Source organism: Rhea americana, unplaced genomic scaffold, assembly GCF_003343005.1.
Source record: "Rhea americana isolate MKP2758 unplaced genomic scaffold, rheAme1 scaffold_280, whole genome shotgun sequence".
Taxonomy (NCBI): Eukaryota; Metazoa; Chordata; class Aves; order Rheiformes; family Rheidae; genus Rhea; species Rhea americana.
Window position 1 is genome coordinate 13262 of NW_028186402.1, and position 17957 is coordinate 31218.

Consider the following 17957-nt stretch of genomic DNA (forward strand, 5'->3'; position numbering starts at 1 on the left):
CTCTCCACTCTTCATTGAAGAAGCATGGGAAGTTTCTAATCCTTACCTGCTTGTCTCAAATCTTGAAGTTCAATAGAATGAGTTTCCTCCTGGACTATTGTTTTCTAGCAGCAATCTCTTCAGCCATGGAAGTGAGCAGTTAACATCCAGTAAACTAATTTACAGTTAGTGAGCCTAGGACTTCAGGTCCTAACAGCTGGATAACTATATTTACTCTTTGCCATGGAATTACTGGTTTTAAAAGTATATATCTCATGAAAGGGTAAAATTCCAGGCCAATGTGCACACTACTAATATAATGCATAGGCATGACATGTTCATCCAAACGCTGGGATAGTCAGGTCAGTTTAAAGAGGAGAGGATGTAGCTGGGGGAAGCTCATAATCTCTATCTGTTTTAATAAGTTATGTTTAGTCTACAATAAGACTGATAGCTGGATTGAAGGATGAAAAGGCATGTTTTTCTCCAAGCTATTTCTTCCTTCTCTGACAAGATACATCACTGGAAAGATGCCAAGATACATGCATATTGTTTTTAATGGCAGCTCAAACTGTTAAAAGTACCTTGTATGAGCCCTGAAATCCTAAGAACCGTGGTTCTCTTTGATTCACTTTCTTTTTTCTACTTTTCTCAACATGAACCAGAGGTTTTAGTTTGTTGTTGCATTATCTTATGGAGAAAAGAATGYAAAGAGATGGCATTCCATATAGTGAGGAATATGAGGAACTTTGTCATATTTCTAGTTCCAGAGGCCAGACACTGAAAGAACTCGTTTCTCAGCTTTTTTGACTGTTATTATCTTTATGGACATATTATGGAGTGTTCAAATCTTTGAAATTCAGACTAGGCATTCAGCTTAGGTGCGATAGGGTAAAACAAAGTCAGGAGGACTAAAATCTCCATATAGTCAATAGAGAGAAGTATGCAGCTTGAGCTTCATGTCTCAGATTTCAATACTAGAAAAGCGACTGAGTTAGAGATGAAAACAAATTATATTTATGTGTTTAAAGGTATATTCATGTGAACTAAGTACCTAAACTAAGCAATATTCAGTGGAGGTCTAGTGAAAATAGTCAGTTGCGCCTGGAGGGTGTCTGGTCACTATCTCAGGATGAATTGAAACATTCTGTAGCATGACTCCGGTGTATTAACTGCATTATTTACAGGGGTTAGCCACTATGCGCACACTTAAGAGACCTGCATATCTGGAACAGAATGCGACCATCTGGGTTTCATTCGGTTGCCTAAACACAGGCCCTCGGGTTGTCTGCCTGACTTCCAGCTGCCACTCTAGAAGGGTGCAGGTGTCCTGTAGGTCCTGTGTCATATCTACAAGACCCATGCTGATGTCTCATGTTTTCCAAGGCTTCTCAATGGGTATTGGATGCCAGTTTTTAACCAACTAAATCAAGGCCACTGTGTCTAAAATATGTGATTATCCTGTGAGTGTTTTTTATTATTGTAAGACATGTAGTTCTCTTTCCTTTCTAGGCTCTTTCTCTTCAAAAATCTTGTAGAAGTACTATTGCAAGCTTTCCTTGTAACTGAGTCCAGGAAGGGGGAGTAGCAAGAGGAAACTTTTCCAGAACTGTGTTAATTCTCATTTTGTTTGAACAAGAGTTGTGAATTAATTCCTTTCTCTTTTTGTTTTGTTTTGTTTTGTTTTGTTTTATGGTGAGAAAAGTGGGAAAACTTTCCTCTACCTTCTAGATGAAGTGAGGTCATAATCTGATGGTTTACATAATATAGGAACTAAAAATTTTCATGTCAAACCTGCCATCTAGAAGAAGCTGCTTCAGGCATACAATCTTCACCCACTTTCTTGATTGTAGTTAGTTGAATCACTGAGACATACCCATATGTCTATCAGGTCTTCTGAACACTTTGGGGAGTAGCCACAGACTACTCTTATTCCTACTTTCACTTAAGGAGCAAGCACTAGAAAGCTAGTTTAGTTTGCCACTAGAATTTAGTCTCCATTGTAAACAATATTTAGCCTATTGTCATATAAACAGCTATTTTGTTGCCGTCCTTAAGAAACTAATGTTATTAGGCTACTTTTCAACTAATGAAACAAATTGAGATTACACCTTACATGCATCAGATCACATTCTGATCACAGACTGAGGTGAAATATAATCAATTCTTGCCTATTCGGTGCCTGGATTTCCAGAAGAAGAAACTCCAGGTACCTCAATGAGACAGTCCTGCATCTAGACAATGAAGAGAATATGACTCTTGAAAGCAGTGAAATACATTCTTATTGATTAGTGCAGAAGCAGTCTTTGATACCAAAACACTTGCACTCAAAATGGAATATGATGAGCTCTTCAATGAGTTGTGATTATTATTATCCATGTACGGTAGACTTTTCAAAAGTTCCTGTATAACTTAAGTAGAAATCTTCTAATTATTTTGTATTTCTCAGTTGGATTATTATTTTTGAAAGTACAATAATTCTGGTAGAATGCACATTATGCCATGAATTTTTAGTTCAGAAAAAAAAGGTATGGTATCTGCCAGATATATGTACAGTCCTAAAACAAGCACACAGAGAGTAATAGGAAGAAAATCAAGATAAATGTAAAGTGATCAAGGGTATGATTTGTCAGATAATTGTTATATTTGTCCTATAGTGGTCATAAGCAAGTCTGAGTTAGAGGGACTAGTAAAATTTATTGTTCCTCAGATTTCAGATATACTATGCATATTAAAAAGGTTTATTGTAACCTTGTCACTACAGTGCAATAATTTTTGTTTTCTTTAGCAGAAAAAATAATTGTGAAAATAAGTTATCTGGGTACTGCTGAAGGCCTCAGAACATATTGCTTCTATTGAACTTGGTTCAATAACTGCCAAAATTTGTCATGGAAAGGCTTAAGATTTAAACGGTACAATTTAGCCTGTCAGTTAATGGTATTCAGACAGAGTCTTTAATATAAAAAGTTCATAATAACTTTTTGACACTTGCTAAAATTTCCTGGTTTGTTTTTCTAGCAATTGTTTGAAGAAGAGTGGTGTGAATCACAGATCTAGATACTCATCCATAAAACTCTATGTGTGACTACTAAAATTCTAAAGAAAAATTGTGCATGTCAAATATATTAACAATGACAGCAACTATAAGCTTATTACATTAATATTTTACATGGAATTCATATTATTAATGCCTACCTCATTTCCTTTGGGAAACATGTCATGGAAGTGTTTTGTTGTGCTGTTTTTATTTTATTACTTTATTGTTTAGTTCCAGCAGTTGAACAAAACATAGCAACACCAGTAGTAATGAGATTTAAGAACAGCATAAACTCCTTCATTTACGTAACTTCCTAAGGAAAAAAAATTTGACAAATCCACTTCCAGTTGCAAAAAGACCTAAGACTTTTCATATTTCTCATTTTATCCGTAACTTCAGCATCTGTATAATTAGAATCATGAATGGATTAATTTTATTTTTAATTATCTTAATCAAGCACTCTGTATTTACACTTAAATCTTATGTTACATATGTATTATATACGTATGCTACTTTAATTATTAAACAGTATACATGTATATACACATACATATATATATATCTGCTAATAAGAATATATATATAAGAATTAAAATACTTTCTTTCTGAATGTGGAAATTATATCAGCTTTTTCCCTTCCCTCATTCTCTCTGGAGTGTAATTCTGGCGAAAGGTTATTATTAAAATAGGATAGGTTAAATGTGTTACCATGAAAAATACTAATTCTTTTTTTTTTTAATATATATATATATATATTTTTTTTTCTGTGCAAAGAGAATTTCAGGTTCCCTTCCTATACCAAGAGCTCCAGCCCTACAATTCTTCTGCCTAATCCTGCCTAAAGATGACTGAAGGCTACATGAGGTTTTAAAGACTCCTAGTAGTACTTCAGTTGATTTCATCACGATATGAGCAAGCTAAAAGGTCTTGATACAATTCTCACTAAGATCCCTATAAAGACTCCATTTAAGTTGATTGTTTGTCAAATCAGGCCCAAAGATTGCAGAATCAATTCTGAATAATCAAACTGAGCAATTATAAATTAAGACAGTGAAAATTTAACTAGTTAAATATTATATAAGCATTATATTTAGGCTTCAGCAAGTATTTTCTAGAAGGATATGAGTAAAATATGTTCTTTAGACTCTAGAAATAAATAATTAACAAAAATGTCTAGTTATCCTGCATCTTAGTCTTTAGAACTAAAGTTGGGCCAATGTCTTCCTTGTTTCTTTTTGTACTGCAAATGTGTGTGGACAAATGTTTTCTGCTTTCAGATATCTTTGCATTTCTGGGCCACAGCTGTGTATAAAAGTGCTAATTTACAGTGGTGGGAACAGGGACATAGAAAATCAACATATAACTTAGACATCTAGAGTGTCCTCTAGGTGGAACTGGGAGCTTTTCACTCAGGATAGCAGTTCAGGAAAGCCCTCTTAGTCTGTTAGGCCATGAAGTACTTCTATTTCTTGGTATTTCAGGCAGAAAATTTCCTTAGTGCCTTCACTTGAATTTTCCTTTCTTTTCTGCATTTAGTACGTAGAACGTAGATGTCCACTTTTGTGCGTAGATGTCCACTTTTGACTAAGGCCTATGTGAGTCATGCTGGCATAAGGTCTCCAAAGGAGTTCAATTTACTTGGCATGGTCTGAGTGGTCTGAGCACATCTGTTTCACTAAGAATGCAGAGTCCCATTAAAAACATAATAGTAATAACTTTAGAGTTGATTCCTAGTTGATTCCTTTTGCTCAAAAGTGACTTGAAAGACTTGAATTCACAAGCCCTGTATTGTAAGCCAGGGTCATAACCATGAAGTTATGGGTTATCCTGGATGCTGGAGTAGACAGAAAGGCAAGATTTCTGTTATAAGAAAAGCTAGAAGATCTTTTATCCTCAGCAAAGAGAAGGTATAGTCATCTTAACTGGAAGGCTATGGTACATTGAAGAGTTAGTGATCTAACAGATGACCTAAATAGGTGGAGGCCTATGGTGTACATACCACTTGGCCATGAATGAATTTAGCTGACTATATCATGACACGGAAACCTCAGTGCAGGTCCGACTTGGCAGAAGGAGAAGGTGAAGGGATAACGATACTCTTCTAAGACTTCATCCTGCTGTGATAGGTTCAAGAGGATCAGATGAACCTTTAACATTAGAACACTTAAAAAAAAATACAGCCAAATGGCTTTTACTTTCTTAGCATATATGGAATGGGAAATGTAAGGCTAATTTCATTTAATAGTTTGAATAGCCACATTGTTTTGAGACTATGCAGAGAACGTTTAGTAAAATGGATTACTTTTAATTTAATGGAAAGAGCTGTCCAAGCTATGAGGCAGAATAAAAAAAAAAAAACTAAATTGATTAGATAAATATTATTCATCAGTGATAGCCATCTGATACAAGATCCTTTTCACTATGCAAACTCAAATTAGGTTCTGTGCATAATGAGGTAAATAAAAAATTTTCATTGATTTTAGTGGGAGAGGACACTGAGAATTTCAGACAAGGTTTGAGTAAAGCTTAGAGACATGTGGATGTCCTTTATTCAACCCTGCCTTTTATGTAGRGGTGTTTTTTATGTTTCAGTGCTCCTTCTGAACTTACAATTCCTTTAATAGAATTATATTTACAGGGCTTATATATTAAATGTATATTTTTCCTAATCTTATTATCCAGACTACTAGCTTCAATAGCTGTATGTGATATTTTCTGACAGCAATTATTGCCCTCATTGTGCAAATGTGCTAATCTAACATAATGGATGAGCAGATGTTTTTCTATAGTAGAAATATGGTAGTGCTGTGGAAGTGACATGTAATATCAGTATAAATTACATATAGATATTTGAACACTCAAAATAATTGAACTGAAGTCCATAAATAGTAGCTGAACAAAACTGATTACTTGCTGAGGAGATTTGTGTTTTTTACATCAGATATAATTTAAACAATGTTTATTAAACAAACAGTATAACCACAAATCTCTGTAACATATAAGTAAAAAAATCCCAGAAATACAGATCCCAGCAATCAGTAGCATAGGCTGATAAGTGTTTTAGGCTGATATTATCTGTTGTTATGTCAAGAGGTAACTGTCCCATCTCTGACTTTAATAGCATTCATATTCAGCTGAAAAGTCAGGAAAATATTGGCTTTGTGATGTAGCTCACTCTTTATCAGTATTAAGACAAAAAGTAGAATCACAGAATTACAGAATCAGCAAGGTTGGAAGAGACCTCTGGAGATCATCTAGTCTAGGGGACCTCCCTGCTCAGCAGGGTCACTTAGAGCATCTTAGACAGGGTTGCATCCAGGTGAGCCTTGAATATCACCAGAGAAAGAGACTCCACAACCTCTGGACAACCTGTACCAGTGCTCTGTCACTCTCACAGGGAAGAAATTCCCCCTCACGGTCAGGCGGAACTTCCTGTGCTTCAATTTCTGCCCATTGCCTCTTGGCCTGTCACACGGGACAACTGAAAAGAGTTTGTCCCCGTCCCCTTGACACCCTCCCTTCAGGTACTTGTACACATTGATAAGATCCCCCCTCAGTCTTCTCGTCCCCAGGCTGAAGAGGTCCAGCTCTTACAGCCGTTCCTCATAGGGCAAATGCTCCAGCCCTCTGATCATCTTCCTAGCCCTATGCTGGAGTCTCTCTGCAGTAGCTCCATGTGCGTCTTGTACTGGGGAGCTCAGAACTGGACACAGGACTCGAGATGAGGCCTCCSCAGAGCTGAGTAGAGGGGCAGGACCACCTCCCTCCACCTGCTGGCAACACTCTTCCTAATGSACCCCAGGGTACCATTGGCCTTCCTGGCCACAAGGGCACATTRCTGCCTCATGGTCAACCTGTCATCCACCAGCACTGCCAGGTCCTTCTCTGCAGAGCTGCTCTCCAGAGGGTCAGCCCCCACCTTGTTCTGATGCCTAGGGTTATTTTTCCCTAGATGCAGGATCCTGCACTTGCACTTGTTGAACCTCAGGAGGTTCCTCTCTGCCCAACTCTCCASCCTGTCCAGGTCTCTCTGAATGGTAGCACAACCCTCTGGTGTGTCAGCCACTCCTCCCAGCTTGGTGTCATCAGCAAACTTGCTGAGGAGGCACTCTGTCCCCTCATCCAGGTCATTGATGAAGAAGCTGAACAGGATGGGACACAGTCCTGAGCCTTGGGGGACGCCACTAAGCACAGGCCACCAACTAGACTCTGCGCCACTGATGACGACCCTCTGAGCTCTGCCTTTCAGACAGTTCTCAAGACACCTCACTGTCCACTCGTCTAACTTCCTCAGCTTCTCTAGGAGGACGTTATGGGAGACAGTGTCAAAAGCCTTGCTGAAGTCAAGGTACACAATGTCCACTGCTCTTCCCCCTCATCTACCCAGCCAGTCATGACATCAGAGAAGGTTATCAGGTTGGTTAAGCAGGATTTCCCCTTGGTGAATCCACGCTGGCTACTCCTGATCACCTTCTGCTCCTCCATATGTCTGGAGATGACATCCAGAATGARYTGTTCCATCACCTTTGCAGGGATGGAGGTGAGGCTGACGGGCCAGTAGTTGCCTGGGTCCTCCTTCTTGCCCTTCTTGAAGACTGGAGTGACATTGGCTTTCTTCCAGTCCTCAGGCACCTCTCCAGTTCTCCAGGACCTTTCAAAGATGATGGAGAATGGCCAGGCAACAACATCCACCAGCTCCCTCAGTACCCGTGGATGTATTCCATCCAGGCCCATGGATTTGTGGATGTCTAGCCTGCCCAGAAGGTCTCTAATCCTCTCCTCCTCAACCAAAGGAAAGTCTTCCTTCTCCAGACTTTCTCCCTCACATCCAGGCTGCAGGATTCCTGGTGGCTAAGTCTTCCCTTAGCAGTGAAGACTGAAGCAAAGAAGGCATTTAGTAATTCTGCCTTCTCTGTATCCCTTGTCACCAGGGCCCCCGCTCCATTCAGTAGCAGGCCCACATTTTCCCTAGTCCTCCTCTTGCTACTGATGTATTTGAAGAAGATTTCAAAACAGCCACTACTGTTAAGGAAGTCAGTGGAGTTGCACCCACAGTGATTTAGAGGTGGTATTTCTGTTTACTTTTGCTTTTAGGAGGTCTGTTTCATATCTATCTCAAGGTGGCAGTTTAAAAACTAGTTCAACTGCACAGATTTTGATTTTCAGGAAGATATAAATTGTGATAGCCTTTCTTCCTTCTGCAAAGAGAAGGATTGGTTCTGTTAAATCAGCTCAGGATAATACAGTTATTCTCATACGTATTCTGAGAATAGCATCTGCCTTCTCGGGACTAAGTCAATTTATTTGACATTCTACATGGAGATAACAATATTGTTTGTAAAGCATAATATATATAAGATGTTAAAATCTGGATGTGAATCTGGCATATCTGAAGACAGTGGTACTCTGAATAGATCCAATTCTACACCTTCTAGAGGCAGAAAGCAAGTTTTCCTTGATTTTAGTGAGTTGAACATAGTCTTGTATGACATTCTTAGTAGAATGGCTCAAGCCACCTGATGAATATGTATCTGCAAAAAAGCATTTGAAAAATTACTGCCTTTTACAATGAGTGGTAACTGCTTTCAGTGAGCAGATTTGGTCTCTTGGCTCTCTTGCTGATTATGTCAAAGAGCAATGTGAACCCTTGAAAAGTTTCTGTCGGTCTATCCAAGAATAGCACTTTATTGCAGACAAAACATGCCTCACACAGTCTGCAAGGGCTGCAGAGGAAAAGCCTGTCCAGAGGAGAGCTAGCAGTAAATGGAGTGCTGMTAAGACACATACGAATTGCCATACTACAGCAAACTAAATGTTCTTCTAATTTCATGTTTCTGAGGTTATGTTTCAGGCAGATACAAGTAAACTTACTCATATTCTGAGCTGAAAAAAACTCAAAATCTTTGTGAGCACATTAGAGTAGGATCTATGGAGAGCCTGGGTATGGTATTGCAGATGAAGTGTCACAATGTCTTCATCACCACATAGTTTTCTCTAGCTCAGAGTATGGTTAGAATGTACATATGCCAGCTGCAAAACACAATATGAACACATGCTTAGACCTTCAGGTTAAGGTTCAGGTATTTATCAAGGTCATCAGAATGCTTATCATTTTTTTCTTCTAAAGATAAGAACACCAAGAGCCCCAGTTATTCAGTGGAGTAGAGATTAGCATTTTATTCTAAAATATATACAAGTGTCCTGGAGCTGATCTTGGTGATATGCTTCCTATTCATTCATCAATATATTGATCTATTCCTCTACAGAATAAAAGGGAACTGCCGTAATGATTTGTCATCCAGTGAGGTACTATCAAGCACCAGAGGATATACAAAGTATCCCACAGATGTAGAATAACCTGCCCTCAGATTAGAGTTTTATCCTAATTCTTAATTGCTAGAAGCTGGTTTACGCCTATCACTAACATATTTTTTACCCTCAGATTTTTGCTATCATTAGCCATTAGAGCATTGAACACTCAGAATATTTATAGAATAGCCAACAATTCTTTAAATTTTTGCAAATTCCTGACTTCCACAGTTCACTTAGAATTCAGAAAAGCATCTTCTTTTCCATCTTAGTATTTTTCATCTTCAAATTTTATTGAATATACTCGTCTTTTGTCATAAGACGTACAAAAAAGGTCATACAAATCTATCTCCTCTAAGCTACTCACTATTTTGTGTATACTATTATGTAAAGCCACCTCCTACTGCTTTGGAAGAAACTGTTAATCTCCTCATCATTCTCTATTTAAAGACTGATGCAGAAGTGTTTGTTTGKTTTTTTTTGTTTGTTTTTTTTTTCCTAAACAATGTTTGTACACTCTTAAATACTTCTTTCAATCCTCTTAGGCCACTGATTTCCTTACAGTCTTTCTACTTCCAAATATTTTAAAATTCTACATTCTTTAGATTTGTTCTCATCTAGAACACTCTTAGGTCTCTGATTCATGCATTGAAACTTACTTGCAAGGTTTACTTCCCTTTTCTGAAGGGTACTTCCTTTGTTCAAGTAATTTCTTATAATTTGTAAATGAGGCTTTTCTCTTTGCTTTCCTACTTTTTGGATTATTAACAGGTTAACAAAGTTTAAAGGTTCTATTTTATTAATACCTTTCAAGATTTATTTACTCAGCTAGTTACTTTTTCAGTGACGTCTCACTGAAAAGATGATGGAATCAGTGATGAATTTATCCTATTTCCCAACCTAGAAGAGAACAGAAGAGCAACTGTATTAGATGAGTCAAGGGCACATGACTGGGTGATTCTAGAACTAGTGTACAAAGGTTTGGGATATTGACCGTTTGGAGGGATTTTCTGAAAAGAGAATTCTTTTTGATAGACAGATAATCTAAGATTATGGGATACTAGCTTGTGATCCAGCCTGGCAAACTGAATAAAAAGAACTTGAAACTAAGAGATGGAAAGAGAGCATGGGAAAGATTCATATAATTTCTTGGTTTAATACATAGGGCAAGGAGGAAATTGGCTGGGAGAATGTGATGGCAACAAATATGGACAGTTGGAGCTGACAGAGGAGGCTGACTGTAAAAGTCATTGATTTGATTGCAGTGGTAGTCAGAAAAGTAATATGCAAAGTAAAAGATTGCAAGGAACCTATACAGAAAAGTAAGAAATAAAAAAAAATAATGAAAAATATGAATGAAATTTCATGGCAGTAATTCTATTAGAATGGAATTACACCAAYGTTTGGAGATGAGAAATATTAACTCAGAGTTATGTAGTCTTCACAAAAGACAGAAATGAGGATGAAAGTTTTGAGGTAGTCTTGTGCATTGATAAAAAAGGGCATTATAAAGTGTATTAGGGTAAGTGTAATAGGGTATTATAAAATATTCTTTAAAAAAGTCAAAATTAAATTGGGGAGGAGCTGTAAAGGCAATATGTAGGGAAGTACCTGCTAATCTGCAATAGGGTAAAATAAGCTCTGTTTAGCAGGGCAAAATCAATGGAAATCATTTAATGATAGGACACTGCAGCTTCTCGTATGCAAAGTGGACAACAAATATATCTCAGCCTTTGTTTTGAAAACAGAACAAAGATATCCCTGAAGAGCTTATCATAGAAAATAAGCTTGCATTGAAAGCAGAGATGATTTAGCTTAAATTAAATGGAAGGATAAACAAAATAGATGTAACTAAAGAGTTTTGCTTTAAAAGGACGCATTTCAATAAATGAAAGAAACTAATTAGGAAAGTGAAGTCATCTCTCCCGAGGAGCTTAGGGACTTCAATGTGAAGGAAGATTGACATTTATTTATATTAAAGATATAAAAAAATATTTGAAACCTGCATTCAAAAGAGGAAAAACTGTAAGGAAGAGTTCCAGATACAGCTAGAAGAAATGTCTCAGAAAGGATGCTGGGGCAAAAAGAGAGTCTAGAAGGAACAGGAAAAGACAAATGCACCAAAGATTTGCCAGACAGAGCAAAACAGTCTAAAATGGAAACTGGCAAAACCTAAACTTAATTGGCTTTTCAAAGACTTCCAAAACAAATAAATTCCCTTTTGCCATGTTAATGAAAAGATGAAGGAAAGAGGAGTTACTGAGGGAGGGAGAATCCAACAGAGATTTAAAATCTCTAGTATGAAGAAAGATTTTGCTATGGTTTTTAATAAGGACAGTAATGGTGGACTTGGAACAAGGCAGGCTGGCAGGTGAGGAATTATCATATCCACAATGAAGTAAAAATGCCTGCAGGTCCAAGAGATCAGATATATCTGACAGGAAGAAATTTTTAGTGTCTGTTATCTCAGAAAGAGTATTATGGGTTTTGACAAGACAGAGCGCTACATGTGGACATGCAAAAAGAGGCAGGATGGGTTCTCTGGTTCTTGGTCCAGCAGGAAAGTGCTGATTTCTCTGAAGCTGTGGCACAGAACTTGGCTCCTATACGCATCCCAAGGAACAGTTGTGTTATGGCACCCCTGCAGCTTTAGGTGCACCCACAGTTTATTACCCATTTYCTTTACCCTTGTTAAGGTACATGAATGGTGCTAGCAATGAGTCAGGAAAATAATTAGTCAGAGAGCAATGAGAAAACTCAAATACTATCAGTGACTCCTAAAAGATTCATTTTTCTTTCATAGACCATGTGCTAACATAGCATCCATATTTAAAGTGGAGAAAGTGGAGAAGATGAATGGATCAAGAAATCTTCAGGCTTGTTGATCTCACCTCAAAAGCAGACAAGGCTACAGAAAAAAATAAAATGAAAGAAAGAAGAATTAAAGACACAGGTAAAAGGCAAATACAATAAAATTCAATGAGTTTGTAAGAAGAGGTTGTGTCAGCTAATCTGACTATTTCTATTTAATAACATCTGAACTTTCTGTACCTAATATGGCATGGCTTTGGAAACACATTTGCTAGGGTACCACACAGACTATGGGTACCAATGCATGGATAGTGAGGAAAGGAAAATGTTGGACTGCAGGGAGATAACCTCCATTGGACTAATTTTCTCTAATGTGGAAATATTAGGTCACAAAACACAGAGAACTAATAACATTTGGTGATAATACAAAGTTGGAAGCCTACATCAATATAGAGAAAAATCAAGGGAAGATCTCTTTCCCTTGAGGAATAAAAGATTAGAAAGTGTACAGAATATAATAGTATGAGGTCAGGTGCTGAAGGAAAACTGATAATTTTGTGGGCTGAAATGACAAAAGAAAAAGAAGAGTTGTATTAGTAAGTGATAGCACCACTAAGAGTSATCCATATTATCATATAAAAGGAAAAGCTGGCCAAATATGTATCAAGTATTATCCAGGGAAGGGTAGCATAGGACAAGGTGCTTATATTATTTAAAGTTATTGGTAATATTTAATCTGTATTAGTAGGAATAGTTCTGATTTCTGCTGTTTAGGAAAGATGAATCAGTTGGGACAGGTGAGCTGAAAGGCTCAAGACAATCAGGAAAATGAAGAGCTCATCTAATTAGAGGAAACTAAAAGTGTTTGCCTTATTTAGTATGGAAAAAAATAAAGGTTGAATGAGAATGTGTGTTTGCTTTCTATTAATATGACATGAGAGTTATCACCAGAGAGAAACGATCTATCCAAGTTAAATGTCTGCGTTGGCTCTACAAATAAAATAAATCCACTATAAATCAGCAGTTAATAAGTACAAGCTTAAAATAGGAAATTGTTTTGAACCATAGAATTATTTTAAAGAGATAAAAAGAGCTCTATTTTGTTATAAACATTGGGTTCAGTGAACTTTTGTGAACACTGAAGTCATATTCCCATGAATTCCTTAGTGCTGGGCAGCTTCAAAACAAGAGATTCTGAATGTGAAAGAGAATGTGAAAGCCTGGCCACACAGAGTCCCAGGGCTAAGGAACCCAAGGACTAAGGGTTCAAGAAGTCAGTGGCATAAAAGTTCTGTCAAGCCAGCTCCTAGCTGAAAGAAATAGTGGGATCTCAAGCTCTACTCATCTCTTGTAAGTATCATCTCTGATATTAAAAGCCAATTTCACCAAGCAGTTTCAGGATCCAAGTACATATAAGTACTGAATATTTCAGTTGTATCAGAGATTAGTTTTTCTTTTCACCATTAGTCTTATTTGAATAAAAGCAATCTTTTGGAGGACAGGGAGGGAGGAAGGGGAAAGCAGAAATTTCAAGATGGAGCTTGACAAGGTTCTAAAAAAAATACATGATGGATAGCTTCTGAATTCATATGTTGATTTCGTCTCACCTAACTGTAAATGTCTACATCAGAGCTACACCCCTCTTGCTTCCCTTTGAAGTCAGTGGAGAGAGAGAAAGAGACACTTTAGGGGCTGAATCATGTCAGTCCTAATGTAGATATCAAAAATTGTTTGGATGAACTATGCCCTAAAGATGCTTGTATCTCTGCATAGACTATAAAAAGAGCCCAAGAAAACAGGCTCAGAAGCAGCTATCTCCACTGTCATCTTCTAGAGTTAACTGAGATGAACATCACCCCAGGAGAAAATATTTTATGACCCTCCACTGCTCCAACATGTGATAATAATAATAAGGAAGAAATAAGGGAGAGGCAAAATAGAGGAGAGAAAGAACTAGTGAGGCTAAAAAGAGGAAGAATAACTGAAAACAGCAGATAACAATGGAGGAAAACATATCCTCAGCTATTTTACAGAAGGAAACATGAAGTGAAGGATAAAGAAGAAACAGAAAAAAAAAGCACAAGATTTATGTTTCTAAACTTTTTTATTTAATAGAAAGATGAAAACCAGAATTACAATTCTTTGTGCAGGAATGTCCTGGTTTGTACTGATGTCTGCATACATAAGTAATATTGTCTGTTTCTACAGCCACACACACTCATATTTAATTATACGTGCAAATACACCTACACCCATATTCTCACAGGTGGAAAGAGAAGCATGAATTGAACTTGATTTGTGTTACAGAATCACCTTGCAATATCAATGGAAATCAGTCTCATTGTGCCATGTTAACTGTCATATATATAAAGGAAAATAGTGGAGGAAGAGAGTAAAGAAGGTTGACACATAGCACTAAAAATATTGTTTTCCACTTATTAATTTTTGGCAGTACTCTGAGATTAAAATTAGACCTTCTGACAAAAGTCAAAGGGTCCCAAGCCCTCACTATTCTCTGAAATAATATGTGAGTTAATTGACCTATTTTTGACCTCTCTGATTTTATGTTGGCTTAACACCAAAGAAATACAAATGATTTGTTTACACACCTTCTGTGGGGGATGTCTTGTCAAGTTCTCACCTGCTGAAGCTCTTCCTAGCGGGCTCCTGCCCCATCCCTAATGTCATGGCTACAGCTATAGAAATATATCCTGGAATTCTTAAAATACATCTAGCGGTTTTAATCACAGAATGTTTGAGGTTGGAAGGGACCTCTGGAGAGCATCTAGTCCAACTCCTCTGCTCAGACAACGTTGCCTAGAGCATGTTGCACAGGACCTCAATTGTATTGTTCTCTTTAGTTTTGCAGTTCTCATCATAACCCAACTTTTGTATATTTTAACACAACTGCAAAGCTGACTGCAATTAATGGCTTCATAAAGCTTCTGAACACTTGACTATCCAACAGTGATTGTTTAGCACACGTGGACTTTAGCACCACAAAAGTTTAGCATCTTAAAAACTGCCTCCAATTAGGCATGCTTAAATGAAGACATCCAAAAATATCGAGTCACTTCTGAAAATTCAGTATACAAAGCCAAGTAGGAAGATAGGCTAATTTATTTCATCTTTCCCACACAAGAAGTTTTACTTAACTTTGTAGTGTGTTGGACAAAGTTACTTCCTCTCCAAAATTAGAAATGATAAAAGCACTAATTTCTGTAAATTCATTCATTTTTTAGAGATCAGAAATCGCGCAGATTCTCACAAAAAGGTTGGATACAGTTATATAAGAGAACAAACATGTTGATTCATACCAGTTATGCTCTGTATTGCTTTGAAGAGCCTTCAGAAATTCTACCCTCCACCTCCAAAAACAAATTTAAACATGAGAAAGAGACTTCTGCATGTATGAAACAATCCAATCCAAACCTGCCTATCTGTTTTCTTTGTTCGTCTCAGGCTGAGGGCTCCCAAGCCCTGCCTCAGCCCTCCACCACCTCCCCGCGCTCTCCGTGACTCCACCCTCAGCTCTTTGCAGCCCTCTCTCTCCGCCTCCTCCTTATGAAACTCTCACGGCATCTGCCTCTCTATTTACCCACTCAGCCTCTTTCAGGCTACCCCTTCAGTCTTTTCCCATCAGTTATTACGCGATGCAAGGCAAAGAACTGGCAATTTATAAGATATTTAATTTTATGAAGATTAGACAGAAGGTACTCCTTGCTATTCATCATGATGCTTACCAAGGATCAGGAATAGATCTTTGTGACAGGGTCAATGACACCATATTAAGGGTAATCCTAGAAGAAGGTTAATTAGTAGGTATTTGAATCAGATATAAAGAAACTTTTAGGATGACACGGAGGACTTTGATCAGTATCCTGAAGCTTGATCTTCCATGCAAACTCTTCTGCTCCAAACCCTCCTCCTCGCTCTCTTGAAAGGAGGAAACGGTTCAGAAAAAAAATCCCCTCCTGCCCTCCCCGCGGCCAGGATTTGATGCCTCGGGCTGGCAGAGGGATAGTTTGCGGGGGGAGGGGGAGGGAGGGGCAGCGGCCCCCGCCCGCACCCGCGGACCGGGCCCGCGTCTCGTGTCATGCCTTTATAGCCCGCCGCTGTTCTTACACTTGAGCTCGTTAGGGCAAGCGCGAATGAACGGCCCTTTTCAGTCCGCGGGAGCCCCGGTCACGTCGCACCTAAAACACCGTAGCGCTGCAAAGGAGCGGGGATCCTCCCGGGCGCGGAGCTCCCGGGTCGCGGCAAAAGCACTCCGGGGAACGGGGAAGTGTCACCAGTTCTACTCCCCTTCTCCCATCTCTTAGATGGGACGTTAGACCGAGGTAACGCAGAGCCTGCTCACTCTGTGAAGGCAGCACTGCCTCTAACTCGGCTCAGCTCTCAGCAAAGTTTTGTTACGGAGGTCTGCGTGCCCACCAAGATCTGAAGACACGAACCGCTTCGGGAATTTCTTGGTGTAACGGGAACATTAGCAGGTACAGCACTATTTGTCCGGGTACCGCGTTTGGCGAGAATAACACCTTGCGCTACATGTCAATACTTCACAGGCAGCCGAGCGCCAGTACGCRAGGACCAGCCTAACTGTGCGTTATGAAAGAGCTGCTAGACCGAAACCGGCGGAAACTGCCGCAGGGTGGGTGGGACAGARAGTCTCCACGCAGTGGGACGTGGATGAATCAGATAAAAAGAAGTTGGGAGGAGGGAAGGCAGACTCGAATAGTTGCCACTAGCTAGAGTCTTATCATCGAGGCGTGTGTAACTAGCCCAAACTGCAAAAGGCAAGTAAGTTCAGCAAATACAACACCCACCGCCACATTTCAGCGCTCAGAAAGAAAAACTATAGACAGGATTCGAAAACCCAGTTTATTTGCTGCTTTTTGGTTGAAGAACATTCAGTCAGGGGACAAGAGAAAGACGATTTTATAGAAGGCTACTTAACTCCGACGAGAGTTTTGGACTTCGGGCTGAATCCTTTTCCCCTCTGAACACACATAGCGCCTCATCTCAAAAGTACTCCGAAGTAAGACTTAAAAAGTTCCTTCCTTCGATCTCCTGTACCTTTGGGCAGACTTTGTTATTTTAATCAGGTTGCACMGCCAGAAGATCCCCCTCCTCTTTAGCCTCACAAAGGCCACTCAATGCCTCTTTACGGTCCACTTGATGACCCGCACGCCGCCCCTTCGCGGCGAGCGCAGGGTGCAGCGCAGGCCGAGGCAGCACAGGGGCGCGTTGGCAGCACTGCCGGGACAAGGATGGGTAGCGGGGCTGACAGCTTGGACGGGGCCCTACGGGACTGAGCACTGGGAGAGGGAGGACACTTCAGGGCTCCCTAACTCTTACCTGAGTTCCTCAGCTTGCGGTTCTTGAAGACGGAGACGATGACCAGCAGGTTACCCAAGATATCCACCACGGTGGTGAAGATCAGCACGCTGGAGAGCACCGTGACCACCCAGGCGGGTCGCGGGCCAGCGGCGGCGGCCGCCTCCTCCTCCTCCTCGGCCCGCTCCGCGAAGCCGAAGCTGCCTCGCCCGCCCAGGTCACAGCAGTTCCTCAGGGAACCATTCTCCAGCATCGCTGCCACCCCAGCCCCAGCGCGCTCCGTTCCGCTCCGCCTCGCCCCGGCAGCCTCCCCCGCCCCTCGCGCTCCTCGCATCGACCGGCCCGCGCCGGCCCCGGCCGCTGCCCCCGACGGCAGGCGCGGCGGCCCCGCTGACTGCCCGCGCGGGAGGGCGGGAAGGCTTTTAACGGCCGCGCCGCGCGCGCGGCCCCCTCCCCTCCCCTCCGCCGCGGAGGCGCCGGGGGC

The 17957-nt window shown here is 40.0% G+C and overlaps 1 protein-coding gene across 1 annotated transcript in view; it reads right to left on the reverse strand.

Moving 5' to 3' along the window:
- Positions 1 to 17755, reverse strand: part of LOC146593736 (melatonin receptor type 1B-like) — a 28713-nt gene extending 10958 nt beyond the window's left edge. The window contains exon 1 of the mRNA XM_085308763.1: positions 17495 to 17755. Coding sequence (XP_085164889.1) covers positions 17495 to 17726 — 232 coding nt within the window. The 5' untranslated portion in view covers positions 17727 to 17755. The remainder of the gene's footprint in view (positions 1 to 17494) is intronic.
- Positions 17756 to 17957: the final 202 nt, after the last annotated feature.